The sequence below is a fragment of the Onychostoma macrolepis genome, chromosome 03 (genome assembly GCF_012432095.1).
Source record: "Onychostoma macrolepis isolate SWU-2019 chromosome 03, ASM1243209v1, whole genome shotgun sequence".
Lineage (NCBI taxonomy): Eukaryota > Metazoa > Chordata > Actinopteri > Cypriniformes > Cyprinidae > Onychostoma > Onychostoma macrolepis.
Genome location: NC_081157.1, coordinates 56,153,539 through 56,172,750, shown reverse-complemented (window position 1 = coordinate 56,172,750; position 19,212 = coordinate 56,153,539). Strand labels below are relative to the sequence as shown.

At 37.8% G+C, this 19,212-nt stretch overlaps 1 protein-coding gene across 2 annotated transcripts in view; it reads left to right on the top strand.

Moving 5' to 3' along the window:
* The window catches only part of LOC131535872 (NACHT, LRR and PYD domains-containing protein 12-like), a 28,489-nt gene extending 9,533 nt beyond the window's left edge, over window positions 1-18,956 (top strand). For both annotated transcript variants that reach the window (XM_058768383.1, XM_058768384.1), the window contains 2 exons: window positions 17,683-17,729; window positions 17,814-18,956. In XM_058768383.1, coding sequence (XP_058624366.1) covers window positions 17,683-17,729; window positions 17,814-18,361 — 595 coding nt within the window. In that variant the 3' untranslated portion in view covers window positions 18,362-18,956. The remainder of the gene's footprint in view (window positions 1-17,682; window positions 17,730-17,813) is intronic.
* Window positions 18,957-19,212: the final 256 nt, after the last annotated feature.

The following is a 19,212-nucleotide window of genomic DNA, read 5'->3' as shown; positions in this document are numbered from 1 at the left end:
ATAACGAATTTATCCGAATAACAGAAAAAATATTCGGCAGACACAATCACTGTCACGGTGCACACAGCAGGGAGGAACGAGGAACACGCCGACGAGGAGATACTTCAAAATAAAATGCCGACATCAGGGCAAGACAAGGCAAGGTTGACACAGACAGGAACACCAGGGAGTAACGAGTAGACCAGACAAGCACTAACTGAACAGGCAGGAACTTATATACACAAGATAATTACTGATAGTGACACACAGCTGAACAGAATAACAGACAATCACACCAAACAAGGACAGGAAGCAAACCAAATAAGGAAACAAGAGGCGGGAACACATGACACACACGACAGAGAACTGACAATCACATGTTTGCTGGAACATTGGTGAGGTCTGCGGTTGTTAAGATTTGTGCAATAATAATGGCTAGTACTGCTTTGATAGCGTTTGACACAGTTTCGTATAGATAATACCATGGTGATCATTGTGCTTGTCGAACGAATGTGGTCTCCTCAGTCAGCAATAAACTATCTGCACGCTCCTTTTTTGATTGCTGCCTGTCAGTTCTGGCGAAGCAGTGTTGCCAGATATTGCAACAAAAACAAACACAACCAATCCCCTGAAAAATGCACCAAAATAAGTTTAAATCTTGTATTTTGCAAATAGGATACATAATCTCAACCTTCATCTTCCCACATTATTAATGCCATAATTACTTTATTAACGCTGTTACATTAAAGGTCCCATGACATGCTGCTTTTTGGATGCTTTTATATATAGGCCTAAGTGGTCCCTAGTACTGTATCTAAAGTCTCTTTCCCGAAATTCAGCATTGGTGCAGAATTTCAGCCACTACGAGCCAGTCCCACAATGAGCTTTCCTTAGAACGTGCCATTTCTGTGTCTGTAGCTTTAAATGCTAATGAGGAGGAAAGGGCAGGGCAAGGTGGAGGGTGGGTGTGTGGTCTTAACCAGCTTGCGCTACAATGCGCTAATGTTGACAGTGGATGTATCGCAATGGCTTCTAGACACACAGTCGTTCAAGCTTTTCAGTTTGACCCAGAATCTGATCCGGATGGAGAAGCACCGGATGAAGAAGTTGCAACTCAGCGGCTACAGCAGTACGTCTCCGAATGGTTAGTTTAAAATATTGTGTCTGGATACAGTACTTTAGTTGGTTTGTTTATGTATGCTGTTACAGTTATTATCATGTAGCTAATGCTAGCCATAGGCTCGGCTGAAGGAACTAAAAAAATACTTCGGTGTTCATTTGTACATCCAAACAATGAGCAACTGCCATCCTTTGCTCGTTTGCAAGCCATGATGTCTCTCGAGGAAAAAAAAATATTGTGCTCGCCTCGCATGGTAGTAGCTCATTTTCTCATGGGCGGGCAAAGCAGAGAAAGGGGAGGTAACCTTTCCCCGTATGACCACATAAAGGGAAGATTCCAGATTGAGAAAATGAAAGCTCAGATGGCCCAAAGGCGAAACAGGATACCCAGAGCTCGGTTTATACCTATCGCCATTTCTAGCCACTGGGGGACCATAGGCAGGATAGGGGAACTCATATTAATGTTAAAAACCTCATAAAGTGAAATTTTCATGCCATGGGACCTTTAAGTATTAAAACAAGTCCAGCAACGCTTATAATAACTAGATCTGGCAACATGGCGGAGCGGAGTGGAGGCTGCACTTGCGCCAAGCTTGTTCACTCAGCCTGCGTTTCGCAGCTGCTGCAAGTTCACCACATGAATTTATTCAGCGACATGATTTTAAATAATTTTTCATATGTTTTCAAATTTTATTTTTGAACATGAAACATTTACGGAGGTCTGGACCTCATAGCTGGCTATGGGCCTGTATGTGTAAAGTGAATGAGTGTGAACTATGAATGAAATGAGCGCAAATCAATAGATTGGGGTCAATGCCCTCTCAGAAATCAGAGCTTTGTCTGGAGTTATATCAACTAACTCGACAAAAATATCATGTAAAAGATTTTTCTTGAATGGCATTACATTTAATTATACAAGACGAAGAAATGCGATGTTTGATCAAGGCTTTTGGAGGGTCCAAATGATTTGTTGCTCTCTGTTGATAAAATACTCGTAAATGATCACAGACTCCCGCAATGATCTCTAAGTTACTTCAAGTTCAAGCGAGCTTTATTGTCATTCTGCTATGAGTACTTAACACTACTCTCCATTTCTATTTTTTTCAGCTTCATTTTTACTACTAGTGCTCTTTTTTAAGATTGTGGATACTTGTCTCTTGACAAATTTGTACACAAAGTTTCACTGGAAAACAAGAAGAATAAAGTTATTTTTCTTTTTTGATCAACATGTTCTGTAGTTTTAAATAGAAGATATTTACAAAGTTATAATTATAATAAATAAGAATACTTTCTTTAGTTATACAAGGCATATTTGTTAAATGAAAACTACGAATTGAACAGATTTGCATTTAAAATGGTATTTTCATGTAATTTGACGAACTTCCTGTTTAAGACACGCCCACTTCCGGATCCATCTGAATACAGATACAAATAATTTGGAGATTGTCACAGATACAGATACAAATAATGACATCCAACTTAATATATGATATTTACCACCTAAATCTAACCATGTCAACAAATGGAAAAGTCACTCAGTTTATTATCATGTTAATTGTTGTGCTGTTAGCACCAGCATCAGGGGTGTTTTCATCCCAGATTCCATACTTTAAATATTCTTCTCTTGCTGTCTCGAAAATTGTTGCTATAATTACCATGACTACAAAACTGAAAACCATTAACAAGACCTTTGTCCAATAGGCAATAATTGCTTCAATTGTCATGTGTTACATAAAGCTACAACGTTAAAAATATTATTAGTTCAAATTAGTGCAGAATCAGCTGTTATCTGTTGTATTTGAATTTTATATATATATATATATATATATATATATATATATATATATATATATATATACACACAAATTATATATACTTATATTATACTTATACAAAATAACTGGTGGAAATCTAAAACTGATTTTGACTATTGCACTGAGCAGTACTACATACAGTATACTCTGGAGTGTCAGTTAATGTGTGTGTGTGTGTGTGTGTGTGTGTGTGTGTGTGTGTGTGTGTGTGTGTGTGTGTGTGTGTGTGTGCGTGCATCCATTGTGTGTTTCTGTATGTGGAATGCAGGTGAACTAAGAGAGAGCTTTTGAAAAAATTGCTTTATAGATGCTTTTGTTTGTGCCGTCATTATTTTCACTGGCTTTATATGACTCACAGTAGAATCCACAAAACTCACTTATGAAAAAGATAACACTGAGCAACATTTCTCTGTGATATAAAATTATGATTCTTAATTTAATTTTCAAGCTTGTTCAAGAAAAAAAAACATTACAAAAAAAAACTACAGTTGCAAGTAAACATTAAGTGAACAATTTTTTAGGTCATGATGGGTCAAATGGTCATGAAATGTAATGTGATCTGATCTTGACCAAAGTCACAAATATCAACAAACACAATATTTCTAAACTGATAATACACAAACAGTCATGATCTTTCATGTCTTTATTGAACACACCCATTAAACAGACAAAGTGATGGAGGAAAAAGTAAGTGAAACAGTGCTTTAATAACTGGCTGATCCACCTTTGGCACCAATAACCTCAAGCAAGTGATTTTGTGGTGAAGTAAATACTACAAAAAAACAAATGTAATTTCTACATTAAATAATTTAGTTCAGGCAAAAATTTTAAAAATTAAAGTAAATTCTATATTAGTACTAAATTTAAGCTTGTAGAAATTAAAGTTTGAACTTATAAGTATATTTTACTTGGAATTGTTTATGTTTACAAGGATTCTTTAAGTAAATATCAGTTATGATCCCGTTTTTTCCATCATGCACTGGGGCATGAATAATTAAAAAGGTTAAAATTTTCACTGTTGTGTTTACACTGTTTTATGGTTGCTTTTGTTGTTAGGTTTAGTAACTTACTGTTTTGTGACATCTGGAGTTCATTTTCTACTCAAAATGACCCATTCATACTTGAACACTATTCATTGATTTTTACAGTCATTGTGTATGGTCGCAGGGGCGGCATTTCCATATGGCAGAGTATGGCAGTTGCCATACCCTAGCTCAGTCAGGTGTGCCGTGGAAAATTATCCAAATTTCATATCTCTATAATATTTTGTTACTATCATTTTAAATCAGTGCTATTGGTCTTCCTTATATCTGTTTGAGGGTATTACAAACATTTAACCAATAAAAAGCAATTAAAAGAGCTTGTGAGTAAAACTTCGTAACACCATTGGATCCTCAAACTATCAGCGAAACCTCGTAACTTCACCCCGCCTCCATTCAGAATGAAGCGCTGCGCACAGCCTGAGGAGACAGATCTCCGCTTGTTCGTAATGCAAGGGTAAATAAATAACTTATGTTTGAATAAGAACAGCATTTTCATGACTTAAACACTATGTCTGGCTAATTAAAGGCTAATTTTTGTTTGTTTGAAGAGTGGAGAAGAGTTACATTTGCCATCTAGTTGTAGCCAATATAGGCTACATTTGTACATTTTAAATATAGCACTTCATCATTTATGAGATTTTGGCCAAGTGTATTAAACAACAAGAAAAACTAAGAACCCATATGGTTATAACCTGTAAGTTGATGAAAGCGTAATGCAATGCACTTGCTGCCTCAGATACAGCCGTTCTAATGACAGACACAACACAGATCTCCGTCATTCGCTGGTCAAAAACCTTGTTAACTCCATTTGAGCTTGATTTTCATATAATGTTAAGTGCAAGTGTCTGATAAAACCACAATACCAACTCTGACGACGCAGTGTTTAATTAGCTCATACCCTATGGTTTTGGGAAACGCCGCCACTGGTATGGTGTACCAAGTATCGAGGTCTCTGTGTTCATTTGGGTAATAATTATATTGAGTGGACATATTCCCCGGTTTCACAGACAAGGCTTAAAGGGGTCATATAATGCCATTTTTGTACAAGCTAATATGATTCTTTAGGGTCTAAATTGAAAGTTTGTAATATACTTTAATTCAAAATTCTCATTAGTATTGTAAGAAAACACTCATTTTACCTGCTCAAAACAGCTCTGTTTTCAGCACACGGTTTTAGTGCGTGTGTTTTAAATGCTAGTGAGCTTTGCTCGCCCGCCTCTGTTCTGTGGGGCGTTTTGACACTAACACACGTGGAGTGTTGCCTTGACAACAGTTGAGGGTATATTTTGAAGAATGGCAGCGGAGTCTCTGAGGATACTGTGCAACCGTAACGTTTTGTTCATTATAAACGTGGGATTATTAATTATATTGAGAACGTCAGAATAGAAAACATGCATGTACCCTGAATGTAAACATTAGCCACATACATCGTGAAGCGTGCTAGCGATTTGCAAAGATTAATATAAAGATTAATATAAAGGTTAATTAAACGTTACACTCACTTCTTCTGGAGGTTCAGCAGGAACACGAATAGTTGGTACCGATTCTTTTTCAGGAGCAGCTTCTTAGCAAAACCAGCTTTATACTGACCTTCATTTATAAAGCAGTCTGGTGAAAAATGATTCGGCGCAAACATGAAAACATTGACGCGTTGCTCGTGGGGAATATTCCTTCAAAAGCAAAACTCAGCCACTGCGTCTTCAGCGGTTCGGATTTAGGAACATCAAAATGACTGCTGTGTTCATTATTGCACCGAGAACAGAACACCACAATCGCTTAGACGCCATTCTGCTCATAGACAGCTCCAGCGTATATCAACAATGACGCGGACTATGATTGACAGCTCGCTCACGAGCAAGGGCGGGTCTGTGTTGAAACACTGCTGTCAATCAACCATCGTGGGAGGCGTCCGACCGTGTGACGTCACACGGTCGAACGGCTTGATTTGAGACAGGGTAAAACAAATAAGGAGATTAAAAAAAAAACACTGGATGGATTTTTATCATTTTATGATGGTTGTGTACAGGCACTGCTAACACACATTTCAGTACAATCAACTTGTAAAAGTGCATGTACCATTATATGACCCCTTTAAGCCTAGTCCTAGACTAAAATGTAAGTCTTAGCTTTTTTCAACTGAAATGAACTTGCACTGACTAATCTTAAAATGTATCAGTGCCTTTGTTTTGTCTCAAGATGCACACCAGTAATGTTTTTTTCTAAGCATGTTTATTAAAATTACTTAAATGTCGTAATTGAACTATGGCCTAATCCTGGTTTAGCCTAAGCCCTGTCTGTGAAACCGGGCCATTATCTTAAAAGGATAACAAGCTGTCTACTTGCTTACTTACAGATTTTACTTAATTCAATACTTACATTTTATTTAAAATATATGTGTGAAAACTTGCAAAAGAAAAATTAGGGGGGGATCACGTGACCCTTCGACGGCGATGCAAGCTTAGTCTTTCGCTCTGCTCACTTTGCCACATATTGTAAGATCCTGTCAGTAAAATTTGAACCACTCTGCATTGGACCCATCATGAGTGCTAAGGCAGACAAAGGGGATCGGAAAAGAGAGATTGAGCAATCGCCAATGAAGAAAAAATTCAGAGATTCCGCCATCTCCAGAGAAGACCTCGACGATGCTATCGCTAGCCGTATTGAACTAGCATTTAAACAACAGCAAAACACTTTGAATTCGGTTGTGAATTCGGCAGTAAGAGATGCGATGGACTCTGTACTGATTCCAGCATTGCGCGAACTGCGTGAGGACATACAAGCGACCAACAAGTCTGTTAAAGAGCTAAGAGAGGAGTTTGAGGCCATAACTACCGCGGCGAAGCAGACACGTGACGCGTTGATTCTGTGCAAGCAGATGCACGTGAGGATAGGAGGGCAGTCACGGACGTAAGAAATCAGCTGGGCGACTCACCGAGAAGATGACGGATATGGAGGACAGGTGCAGGAGGAACAACGTACGACTGGTGGGGCTGCCAGAGGGGCTGAGGGATCCGACGCGGCTGGTTTCCTCAGAGTTCATCTTCCCAAGTGGATTCCTTTCTTGAGGGGCCGTGACATTGAGATTGACCGGGCGCACGCGTGTATGACGGAGGGAGAGGCTCGATCGGCCGCGCACTCTTATCTTCCGTGTACTGAGATGGCATGACAGATCAGATATCCTGAAGGGTGCTCGGCAGGCCTATCCGGTGAAATGCGCACAGAACAATGTTACACTACTATTTTTTCCTGACTTTAGTCCAGCTACAGCGATCAGGAGAAAGGCATTTGGTCCGGTTTTGAAGAAGATGACAGCGCTTGGCCTCCAGCCCTTCCTCATCTATCCGGCGGTGGTTAAACTACGGCACAAAGGGGAACAGAAAAGCGATTCCCTCAGAAAGCGGAGGATTTTATCAGCTCCCTGTCTCAGCAGAAGACATATGCCGCGGCTCTGCGGGGCGGCGACGGGGGAACAGCGGCCGCTGTCTCTCCGGTCCAGCGGGAGGAACTTGATGGCCGGGATGGACATGGTTCTAGCTGCCCAGTAGGGGATGATGGTAGGATGGACATGGACGCTTGCTAAGTCTATTTTTTGCTTTTTCTTCTCTCCTCTCTACTACCGAGATATTGTCCCTATATATCCGGTACAACGATCTCGTTGCTGGTAAGACTGACACTCCTTTTTTTTTTTTTCTCTCTCTCTCTCTTTTTTGGAGGGGACTAATTGAGAGTAGGTTTAATTAAAAATATTTTTTGGCTGTGTGGGCCTTTCGGGAGACATGTCTTGCGTTGGAGTGGATCGGTCACGAACCATCACTATTTTTGTTGCTCAGTCAGACCTATGTTCTCGGTAATGTGCGGTCTGAGTTGTTCCTCGTTTATAGTTGTTGGTTGTTCAGGTTTTTATGTTGTTTGTATTTTTTACAACAGACATTTATACTGTTATTTATTTTACCTTATTTCTAAAGGGATTTTTCATCTAGGAGGTTTGGTATCTAAAATGCACGTCAGCGTTTACATGCTATTTACAGAATGGAAGTGCTTTTGTTTTTTTCACTTATTGAATACAATTTAGGGATTGTGAATATTCAATGCATACTCTAAATATTTTATCACTGAATGTGAATAATGACTTAAATTCCGCTGTTAAACGAACCCGTGTGTTAGAATATTTACACCGTAAGTCTATTTCCTGTGCCCTAATTCAAGAGACGATTTAAAACAAGCTGATGTGGCACGTTTTCAGAATAAATATTATAAATTAGTGGCTTTTTCCTGCGCTCAAAATAAAACTAAGGGGGTGCTTATCCTTGTTAATCGAAAGTTAAATTTAACAATTGAACACCTTGGTAGTGATGAGAAGGGTAGATTTGTGTTTATCCGATGCAAAATATATAATAATAGGTTAGCATTGGTCTCTGTTTACGGTCCGAATGAGACAGACAGTGCGTTCCTTACACAGATTTCAAAACATTACTTGAGCAGACTGACTGCCCATTAGTTGTGGGTGGGGATTTTAATGCTGTCATAAATCCTGCTTTAGATAAATCTCAATTTGATACAACAGCCAATCCATCTTCTAAATTACTGAATAAATTTATCACGGAGCTCAACTTAATCGATCTTTGGAGAATTCAGAATACTAAAGCTAAGGACTTCACTTTTTTCTAATAGACATAAGACTTTCTCTAGGATAGACTACATATTTCTCAGCCCATCTTTAATTTCGTCGAATTCGTCCATCTCTATATTACCAATTTTATTATCTGATCATTCTGCTGTGTTGTGCAGTGTTCCTCTTTCCGATGTTAAAGCCAAAGCCCCTAGATGGCGCTTTAACATATCATTATTAAGTAATCAGACTTTCATTACTTCATTAAAAGAATATATTAAGGAATTTCTTGAAATCAATATGCCCTCTGATGTGGATCCTCAAATAATGTGGGAATCGACTAAATGTGCCATACGAGGATTCTGTATATCTTTTTCTTCTACTCTTGCCAAAGCGAAAACTTACCAATTTACACAATTAGAAAATAAAATACAATCATTGCAAAACCTACAAAAACAACATTTTACTGAGCAACAGGCTACACAGTTGTCCTCTTTAAAAGAAGAATATGATTTACTTTCACACTCAAAGGCGGAATTTATTTTACATAGGACTAGGCAAAAATATTATTTTGAATCAGAGACCTAGTCATTTATTGGCCCTTAGGTTGAAAGAATGCGAGTCTAAGGCATATATTAGCGCAATAAAATCATCGGATGATCATGTCACCATGAATCCTGTGGCAATTAATGACATATTTAAAGGTTTTTACATGAATCTGTATAAAGCCGAAACAGATTTTGATGAACCAATTTGTAAGCAGTATTTAGATAAATTGGAACTGCCTCGGATCTCACAGATGGATAAAGAATCTTTGGAGGCCCCATTAAGTTTGGAGGAGCTTCACGTCTCTCTAAAAAGCCTTCAAAAGGGCAAATCGCCAGGTCTAGATGGTCTCCCCCCGGAATTATATTTAGAAATTTGGGATTTGGTAGGGACACTTTGCTTAATTCATTTAATTTTGCGATTGAACATGGGGTTTTCATAGAGATCAAAAACATCACTGATTTCATTACTTCTTAAAAAGGAAAGACCCATTAGATTGTTCCAGCTACAGACCGATTTCTCTTATCCCATGTGATCTTAAAATCTATGCTAAAGTTTTTGCTTTTCGTATGGAGAAGGTAATTCATAGTCTGATCAAGGAGGACCAAACTGGTTTCATCAAGGCGCAATGCATCTGACAATATCGTCGACTCCTTCATATTCTGGACTTTGCAGACTCCCACCCGACCCTTGTGCGGTCTTTTCACTTGATGCAGAAAAAGCCTTTGACAGGCTAGAGTGGAATTATATGTGGGCAGTTCTGCAATGTTTGACTTCGGCGAACACTTCATTTCTATGATTAAGACATTATACCACTCACCTGCAGCATCAGTCATAACTGGTAATATTATTTCCCCCCCGTTCCCTTTGCAGCGGGGAACAAGGCAGGGATGTCCGCTTTCACCCTTATTGTTTTGTCTATCTCTTGAACCCTTAGCACAAGCCATCAGGAAATCTGAAGTATCGATTAAGATTCATGATCATAATCATAGTATTTCGTTATACGCTGATGATATTATTCTATATTTAGACCACTTTGATGTTTCAGTCTCTAGTGTAATTAAGGAATTTGATAATTTTAGTAGCTTATCAGGATATAAAATAAATTGGAGCAAATCTGCTTTAATGCCAATTAACAATGTTAAAGTCAATTCTTCTATTCCTCATTTATCCCTATTAAGGAATCTTTCATCTATTTGGGCATTACCATATATAAAAACATTCATAAGATTGCCAGAGACAATTTTAATAATATCTTAGTTAAAGTCAAAATGACATTCAAAGATGGAAGAATCTTAAAGTATCTCTTCAAGGAAAAATCTCCACTGTTAAGATGAATTTGTTACCTCGATTTAATTTTTTTTCTCTATGCTACCACTTTCTCCCCTCCAGGTTACTTTAAGGAGATTAACTCCATAATTTCTAAATTTATCTGGAATGATAAATGCCCCAGAATTAAACTTACCACATTACAACATCCTAATAGCAGGAGGACTGGCTGTACCAAATTTTGAACTGTATTATTGGTCGTTCCAGCTTAAGGCTCTTCATAATTGGGTTGATCCTCAATCTACAGTTTCTTGGAGAGTGATTGAAGCTGACAAGGTTAAACCAAATAGACTCCAAGATATGTTATTTACTGGCACAGGAAAAAAGGGGATAAATATAAATTTGGTCCGGTTGTGGCCAACTCTATTAAAATCTGGAAAACGGTGGAACGTCGGATAGGAGGAACCTTCAAATTTTGTAATAGTACACCTTTATGGCACAATTTTAATTTTGTATGCGGAAATCGTCCATTTGTCCAACCCTCTTGGTCCTCTTTAGGTGTAAACACATGCGGTGATATATATGATAACCAGGGCCTATGTTCATTTCAGACATTAAGAACCAAATTTTGTCTACCAGCATCCGCATATTTTGTCTTTCTTCAGTTACGTTCTGCTCTCAAAGCGTATGGAGTTCCTTGGGCATCTCCATCTCCTCTCATCCTATGCAAGATTGGATTGCACCATCTGTTGGTCGGCCGTCTGTTTCTTTAATATATAATAAGATTATTGATTGCGTTACAAAACCTCTTTCTATTCAAACTATTTGGAATAGGGAATTATCTGACCTTAATTTATCTGTCGACTGGGAGAGTGTGGTCTAATCTCAGTTTAACATCTAAAAATCTGGCTCATCGTCTTATTCACTTCAAAGTCATTCATAGAGCATACATAACTCCTTACAAAAGATTTAAAATGAAACTACAACCGAATCTCAACTGCCATATATGTAATACTACATCATCAGGTACTTTTCTGCATATGTTTTGGGAATGTCCTGTCGTCATCAGTCTATGGACACATGTAAACCTGGTTTTATCATCCTTATTGCAAATGGATTGGTCTGTTAATCCAAGTTTGTGTCTTCTTAATGATGATTCTGATCTCTGTATAACCTCAATGCAAAAGAGAATGATGTTTGCTGGTTTTACAGCTGCGAAGAAGACAATAATACAAAACTGGTTTACACCGCACATGTGTGGAAAACATATTGGATCCGTAGTCTCCTGCACATAGTGGCTTGTGAATGTACAACAGCACGAATCAATGGGGCCAAGCCTTCTACCATCGATGCTTGGCAGTGCTTTCTTTTTGATATACGTGACTGTATAAAGGAGTGACTTTTGTGTTTCTCTTGCCTTTCCCTCTTTCCCTCCCTTTGATTGGACTTTGAGATATTGAGTATGTGTCTGTTGTTGTTTTTTATTTTTATTTATTTATTTTTTATTTTATTTTATTTTTTTTGGATGTTATGTATAAAAAATAAATAAAAATGTTGATAACAAAAAAAAAAAAGAAAAATTAGGTAAATCATATTTTTTTTCAGTGCAGTAAATTACTGTTATTTAACAGCGCAATATTTTATGGTGATAAGCATTACTTAAGTAAAATTTACAAACAAATAGTCAATGAAATTTACTGGGAATTCCCAAGTAAATTTATATTTAAAGCTACTAATAATTATGTTTAGGCTTTTACTTGTCAAATGTTTGTAAATTAACTAGCCTTTTCTGAGTTACATTTTTTTCCAAGCTTTTTTCAAGTAAATCCTACTCCACCAGGAGTCATTTTGGACCATTCTTCCTCACAGAACTGCTTCAACTCACCCATATTCTTAGGATGTCTGGTGTGAATGGCTCTCGAGGTCATTCCACAGCATCTCTATTTTGTTGAGGTCTGGGCTTCACTGGGCCACTCCAAAAGGTGGATTTTATGTCTCGAAGCCATTCTGAAGTAGATTTACTTCAATGTTTAAGGTCATTATCCTGCTGCATCACCCAGCTTCTTCTGAGCTTCAGCTTGTGGACAGTCACCTTGAGATTATCTTGTAGGATATCCTGATGAACTTGGGAATTCATTTTCCCCTCCACAATGGAAAGCGGTTCAGGTCCAGAGGCAACAAAGCGGTGCCAAATCATGATGCTCCCTCCACCATAATGCAACGTTGGGATGATGTTTTCATGTTGGTACACCGTTTTATTTTTACGCCATTCATAGCGCTGCATGTTCTTCCCAAACAATTCTATTTCTCCACAAGACATGTTCCCAGTAGTGTTGTGGAGTGTCAACTTGGTCTTTGGCAAACTTTAGGCGTGCTGCAATGTTTCGTTTGGAGAGCAGTGGCTACCTTATAGTGGTGTCCTTCCATGGATACCTTGCATATTTAGTGTTTTACATATGGTTGACTCATGAACGGAGCTGTTAACCAGCTTCAATGAATCCTTCAAGTCTTGGCCTTATGGTTAGAGAGTTAGACTTGTAACACAAAGGTCATGGGTTTGAGTCTCGGTACCAGCAGGGATTGTAGGTGGGGGGAGTAAATGTTCAGCACTCTCTTACACCTTCAATACCATGACTGAGATTGAGACCCTTGAGCAAGGCACCAAACCCCCAACTGCTCCCCGGGCACCGCAGCAGTGTGTGTACACTTGGATGGATGAAATGCAGAGCACAAATTCAGAGTATGGGACACCATACTTGGCCACACATCCTTTCCTTTCCATTAGCTGTTACTCTGTGGTTCTTTTTCACCTCATTGAGCATTCTGCGTTGTGTCTTTGGAGAGGTCTTGGCTGGGCGCCCACTTCTATGCACAGTACCATATCGTCTCCATAGTTAGACAATTTGTCTAACTGTGGACTGATGAATATCTAAAGTCTTTGAGATTACTTTGTAACCCTTTCCAGCTACATGCTTATCAACAACTCTTGATCATAGGTCTTCTGAGATCTTTTTTTTTTGTGAGGCATGGCCCACATCAGCTAATGCTGCTTGTGAATAGATCAGTGAATAACACTGTTTGGGTATTTATAAAAGTCAATTTAGCTCTAAACCACTCCTTTATTCTCATTTCATTGATTGGACTCCTGGTTTGCTAACATCTGACTCCAATTGGCATTTAGTGACACCAAAAGCCTAGTATTTCCCTTACTTTTTCCAACAACACTTTGTATGATTAATGTATGATTGTTTGTGTTTATCAGCTTAGGAATATTGCGTTTGTTGATATTCATGACTTTGGTGAAAATCAAATCAAATTTCATGATCAATTTATGCAGAAAACCAGAAAATAGTTCACTTACTTTTTCTTGCAACAGTATAAATGTATAACCAGTCTTCACTTAACCAAATGGAAAGCATATTTACATAGTTTGAATTAAATCCATATTCATAGTGCATTATGTGCCATTCACTATATAGAAAATAGTGAGCAAACAAATGATCAATTTCAGACAAAATCTAGTGAGAAGCTGACGAAAAGTGCAAAATAATGTTTTTAAACCATATTGGTGGTAGAGAGAGATTGTAAATTGTGCATTCAATATTTACAGTCTCTATCTACCACCAATATGGATCAAAAACATCATTCTGCATCTTCTAAATGCAAATTTTGCCATTACTTAAGAGCATACTAGCTTATATATATAACTATAGCATTTGGACCAATCAGACACATATTTGTTCATTAGATTTAACAAATCAATTATTCATTAGATTAACAAACAATCACAGACCCCTCACCCAACACCAGACTCGGTACCTATATGTTTGCAGGGGCGGATCTACCGGGGTGGCTTGGGGTGGCAACTGCCACCCTAAGAAAAAGCTGTGCCACCCCACCTGCCACCCCAGAATTATCACAGAATAAAATATAAATGTAAGCAGTGTTTCATGTGCTACTTTTCAGCCGCGGCGATGACAGCACGATGGTTGCACACACACGCAGCGCCCAGTGGAGTCGGCTTCATTAACAAATTACTCTTATGAACCGGTTCTTTTTGAGTCAAAAACACAAAGCGCAGCCCATTCACTAACGAATTGTTTTTACATTTGTTTGTGAATCAGATACTGCTTCTCGGTTTATTCAGAAGTCCTCTGAGAAATCTAATCCCCTCCGGATATGTCTGAGATTCATCCCGTAATTGTCGCTCGCTCCACTTTCATCATGGATATAGAGGCCTTTCTGCTGAAACAATAACATGAAATCAATAAGAAGATCCAGATCACGAAAACTAATAGCAGAGTTAGGTAAGAATCTTGTATTGCAGTTATTTGTATTGTTAACATAATATAACTGATTTTCCCATTTTCCTAAAACATTAATTCAGTTCTCAAAACAAAGACACATTTCTCAAAAAGTTTAACAATGAGTAAGTTAAATATTAGGTAGCAAAACTGATGACACCAATCAGAATCTCTGCATCCTAACAACAGAGAGAAGAGAGAGCTGAACGAATAATATACATGGGTTTTATACTTACACATTCGGTATAATTACAGTACAGTACCAGTACATTAGATGATAGGAATTTCACTCGTCTATATGTACAGTAAACTGTAGCACATGTTGTACACCTTCAAACGTGTGACTGTCAAATTTTATTTGTAACCATTTTTTTTATGTACTGCATGTTTGCAGAACTGAGAATGACTGCCTAGAGATAGTCTTGTGTCAGGAGACCAGGAAACTGCTATAGTACTGTACACTGTAATGAAATTTGACCAAATGTGCAGAGGATGCTGAATTTACTTTTTATTTTATTTTATTTTGTACTGTACTGTATTGTGGTGCATACCAAGTTCATATACAATTATTTGGTATTTGAACTTTTCTAGTGTTTTTCATATACTGCAAGATTACTTTACAGTAGTGAAATGAAAATGATCTATTCCCAAAAGTTAATTGCTGAATTATTATTATTATCTGTAATTTAATTTATGTTGTATACTGTAATAGACATTGAGTTGCAAAAATAATTCCTGAATCCTAATAAGAGTTGTTTGTTAAGTGTTATTGATCTCATGAGTGTTCACTGGGCAGGAAAGTCATCTGTGTATTTGAATTGTAAGTATTTAAGAATACCTGTAATAACTAGATTGAAAAGTTTGAAAGACAAATTTATGCTGGCTTGTCTTAAAATCTTGTTTAAGAAACATAAATAGTTTGGTTAGTTAGATGTTCTATATGTTTGCTAAAGTGTTGCTAGTTGGTTGCTAGGATATTCTGGGTGGTTGCTAGGCTTTTGCTATGCAGTGTCTGGGGTGTTGCTAGACTAGTGTTATGGGTGATTGCGGACATTCCCACCTCTGGTAATAACAGAATGTCTTCTTTAATCATACAAGCTCAGAAAGATTTATAACCTGTTGAAGTTTTTTTTTATATTGTGTATTGACTTGGTGCCATGATGGATATTGAAATTTTGTTATTTATTTTTCACTTTAAACAGTATAGATGATTACTTAATGGCAATGCAATATTTGTGAACACAACTGTGCACGTCAGACAATAAATCCCCAAAAACTATGCATGGGGGCTTGCTTTGGTGTTGCCACCCCTCTTAGACCCCATGCCACCCCTTTGCCACCCTAAAAATTATTTTCTAGATCCGCCCCTGTATGTCTGTGAATGATCTCCTGGCCAGGACACCTCAGCCAGATCAGATAAACTTTACGACCTAAAAGTATGTAGAGAGCATCTTCCTCCCTACTCAATGCTCTCTAAAACCGACACATACTGTTATAGGAAATGACTTCTTTCGTCAATTCATAGACAAATTTTTCTATGACTTTCCTATCATGCATATCTCCATGTCTTTGTGTATGATTACTACTTCCTTGGTTTTGTGTATTGTATACTGTTTTATGCATGCTTATGACAGATCACTAGTTAATATAACCCCACCGATACCATGTTTGGTCTCTATCAATTTGTCTTCGGATGATCTAAATGACAGTGTATATTACATGTTGATACCTATGCAACATATTAGTGTTCTAAAAATCTTTTGTAGTTTTGCACCAACACAGCCAATTCAGTTACATATGCAAAATACCATGCTCTCAGACAAAGCGTCATAAAACCTCCAAGTATTTCCAACCTCCCGCTTGTGAAATTCAGCCTTTCTCATTGGGCAAGCCCATCCTGAAAGGCGTGACTCTTCTCAGACCTTAAAGGGCTCACGCACAGTTCCGCTTTTTCTCTTCTGCTAAATCTCCGGATTACTACCCGTGTGGAGAGCCTGAGCTGGTGCGGGCATGCCCGGTAGGCTCCAACATATGCCAGTCTGCGGTTCTTTTAGATCCTAAGAGGATGAGGAGGTTGTGAGCTCTTCAGCAACCCTTAGGTTTTGGCGCCAGGCCTTGTGGCCTTGACTTTCCATTCAACCAAAGATCCTCGGATCTCAGCAGATCTCTTTCTTAGCTCTTTTTCACTGTCTACCTGGGAAGAAACTCCCAATCACCACCGAGCCAGAATAACATCTTTTGGAGTTCATCTCCCTTCAAACCCAGAAGAACTTGAAGAACTCCAACACCACCAAACCTTCAAACCATCAGAACTTTCATCTGAGACTGCATCCGGACACTCGGTCAACGACCAAGGCAATGCAAGTATCGTACATTTAACTAAACGAAACAGAGGTTTAGTATAAGTTATAGACCCCGTTATAAATGGCGCTGATGGTTTTACTCAGGTGGTTAACTGACTCTTTCCATAACTGTATTCTCTGGTTTCTCTAAGGGCTTCATTCATCCACTTTAGCTCCCCTTTGTATGTACGTGTGAGTGTATGTTTATTCGTTTGTTTGTTTAGATTAGTTATGTGTGTTAGCGTTTAGTTAATAAAAGTTGTGTGCACAAATTACATGAGTTTCTTGTTCTGCCTTGCAAATTAATGTCTCTACGATTTTGACCCTCGCTACATGCTCTAATGCATTAATAGGAAAGTATTTTCTGTGGCCACAGAAATATTCTTTCTTAGAGTTGATATGAACTTACACTGAATGTTCGCTGGACGAACAGATCAGTTGATGGCAATTTAATTCTGCTACAGTTATTACTGTCAGTGTAATTATTGTAATTATTTATATACATTTCCCTTTTGAGCTAAATATGCTACATGACCTTAAGACTAACATATTTATACTAAAAGGCAAATAAATAAATAATGTTGATTTCATTTGATTTTCATAGTAAAACCATTTAATTGGGCATTTATTTGTGTTCTTGTTTTTGCCTCTGTTCAGTTTGGACCATGGAGGACATTTCAGATTCACACCAGGACTGAGAAAATGTAAGTTCTCACACACAGACAAGTACACACTTGTGCATAATTAATGATGTTGTAGATGTTCTCATCTAACTTTCTTGTGTTCAGATGCCTGTGATCTCACACTGGATCCAAACACAGCACACACTCAACTCATCCTGTCTGAGAATAGTGACAACATAACTGTGAAACATGTCAAAGACAAGCAGCCGTATCCTGATCATCCAGAGAGATTTGAACACCAGGAGCAGGTTCTGTCTGGAGAGAGTCTGACTGGACGCTGTTACTGGGAGGTTAAATGGAGTGGCTCAGGACATGTAGCAGTGACATATAAAGAAATCAGCAGGAAAGAAGGGAGTGACTGTCGGTTTGGACGCAATGACAAGTCCTGGAGTCTTTTCTGTTGTGATAAGATGTACACTTTTTGGCACAATAATAAGAGCACTGACATTCCTGCCCCTTCACCTCCCTCTACCAGAGTAGGAGTGTATGTGGACGTGTCAGCCGGCTCTCTATCCTTCTACGGCGTCTCCGACAAACACACACTCACACACTTACACACATTCAACACCATGTTCACTGAAGACCTCTATGCTGGGATTGTGGTTTATCCCGATTCCTCAGCCTTCCTGAGAAAAAATGAAAAAAGTAATTGAGACTCTATACTTTCTATACTTTATTTCTCACAATTGCAACTTCTTAAAAACTAAATAAAAAATAACAATTATAACAAAATGTTGTAATTGCAAAGAATGCAGTTGCAATTAGGCTGTAGTCGCATTGTAATATATAAAGTTGTATAGTGGGATAAAGTCAGACAGTAATATAAACTTACACCGTGAGACACAAAGATACTGTTATGAGAAAAACGCTTTGTAAGATATAAAATCACAATTCCCAGAAATAAAACCAAAATGATGAGATATGAAGAATTGCCGGAAATAAAGTCAGAATTTCAATATATAGACTTGCAACTGTAGTAAACACACACACACCAGCATCCATCGCGAGCAGTACACTCACGCTCTATTTTCCACTTCTGCTTTATTGTAAATCTTTTCTCATGAACACTATATGAGAGATAAAACCAATATTACCTTAAAATATAATTGAAGATAAAAATCCATTTTCCAGTTCTTTTGCTAGAAAATTCTTGACGTTTTCAATTTATGTTCATTTTTAATTGCATAACCCCTTCTTTGCTCAGCTGTGATGCTGTAAAATTCTGAATGCCAACTCCCACAGTGTAAATAAGAGATGTGATTGGTCAGATTTTCTGCTACCTTGACATTTTGTTACAATTTATATTTTTCTGTTTATATATATATATATATATATATATATATATATATATATATATATATATATATATATATATATATATATATATATATATATGGGTGATTCTTAGACTATGGGCACTTTTATGTTCTTTGGTCATATTTTTAAAAATACATATAATTCCTCTTTCTTTGTCAAACTAACAATAAAACAACCTTTAAAACTT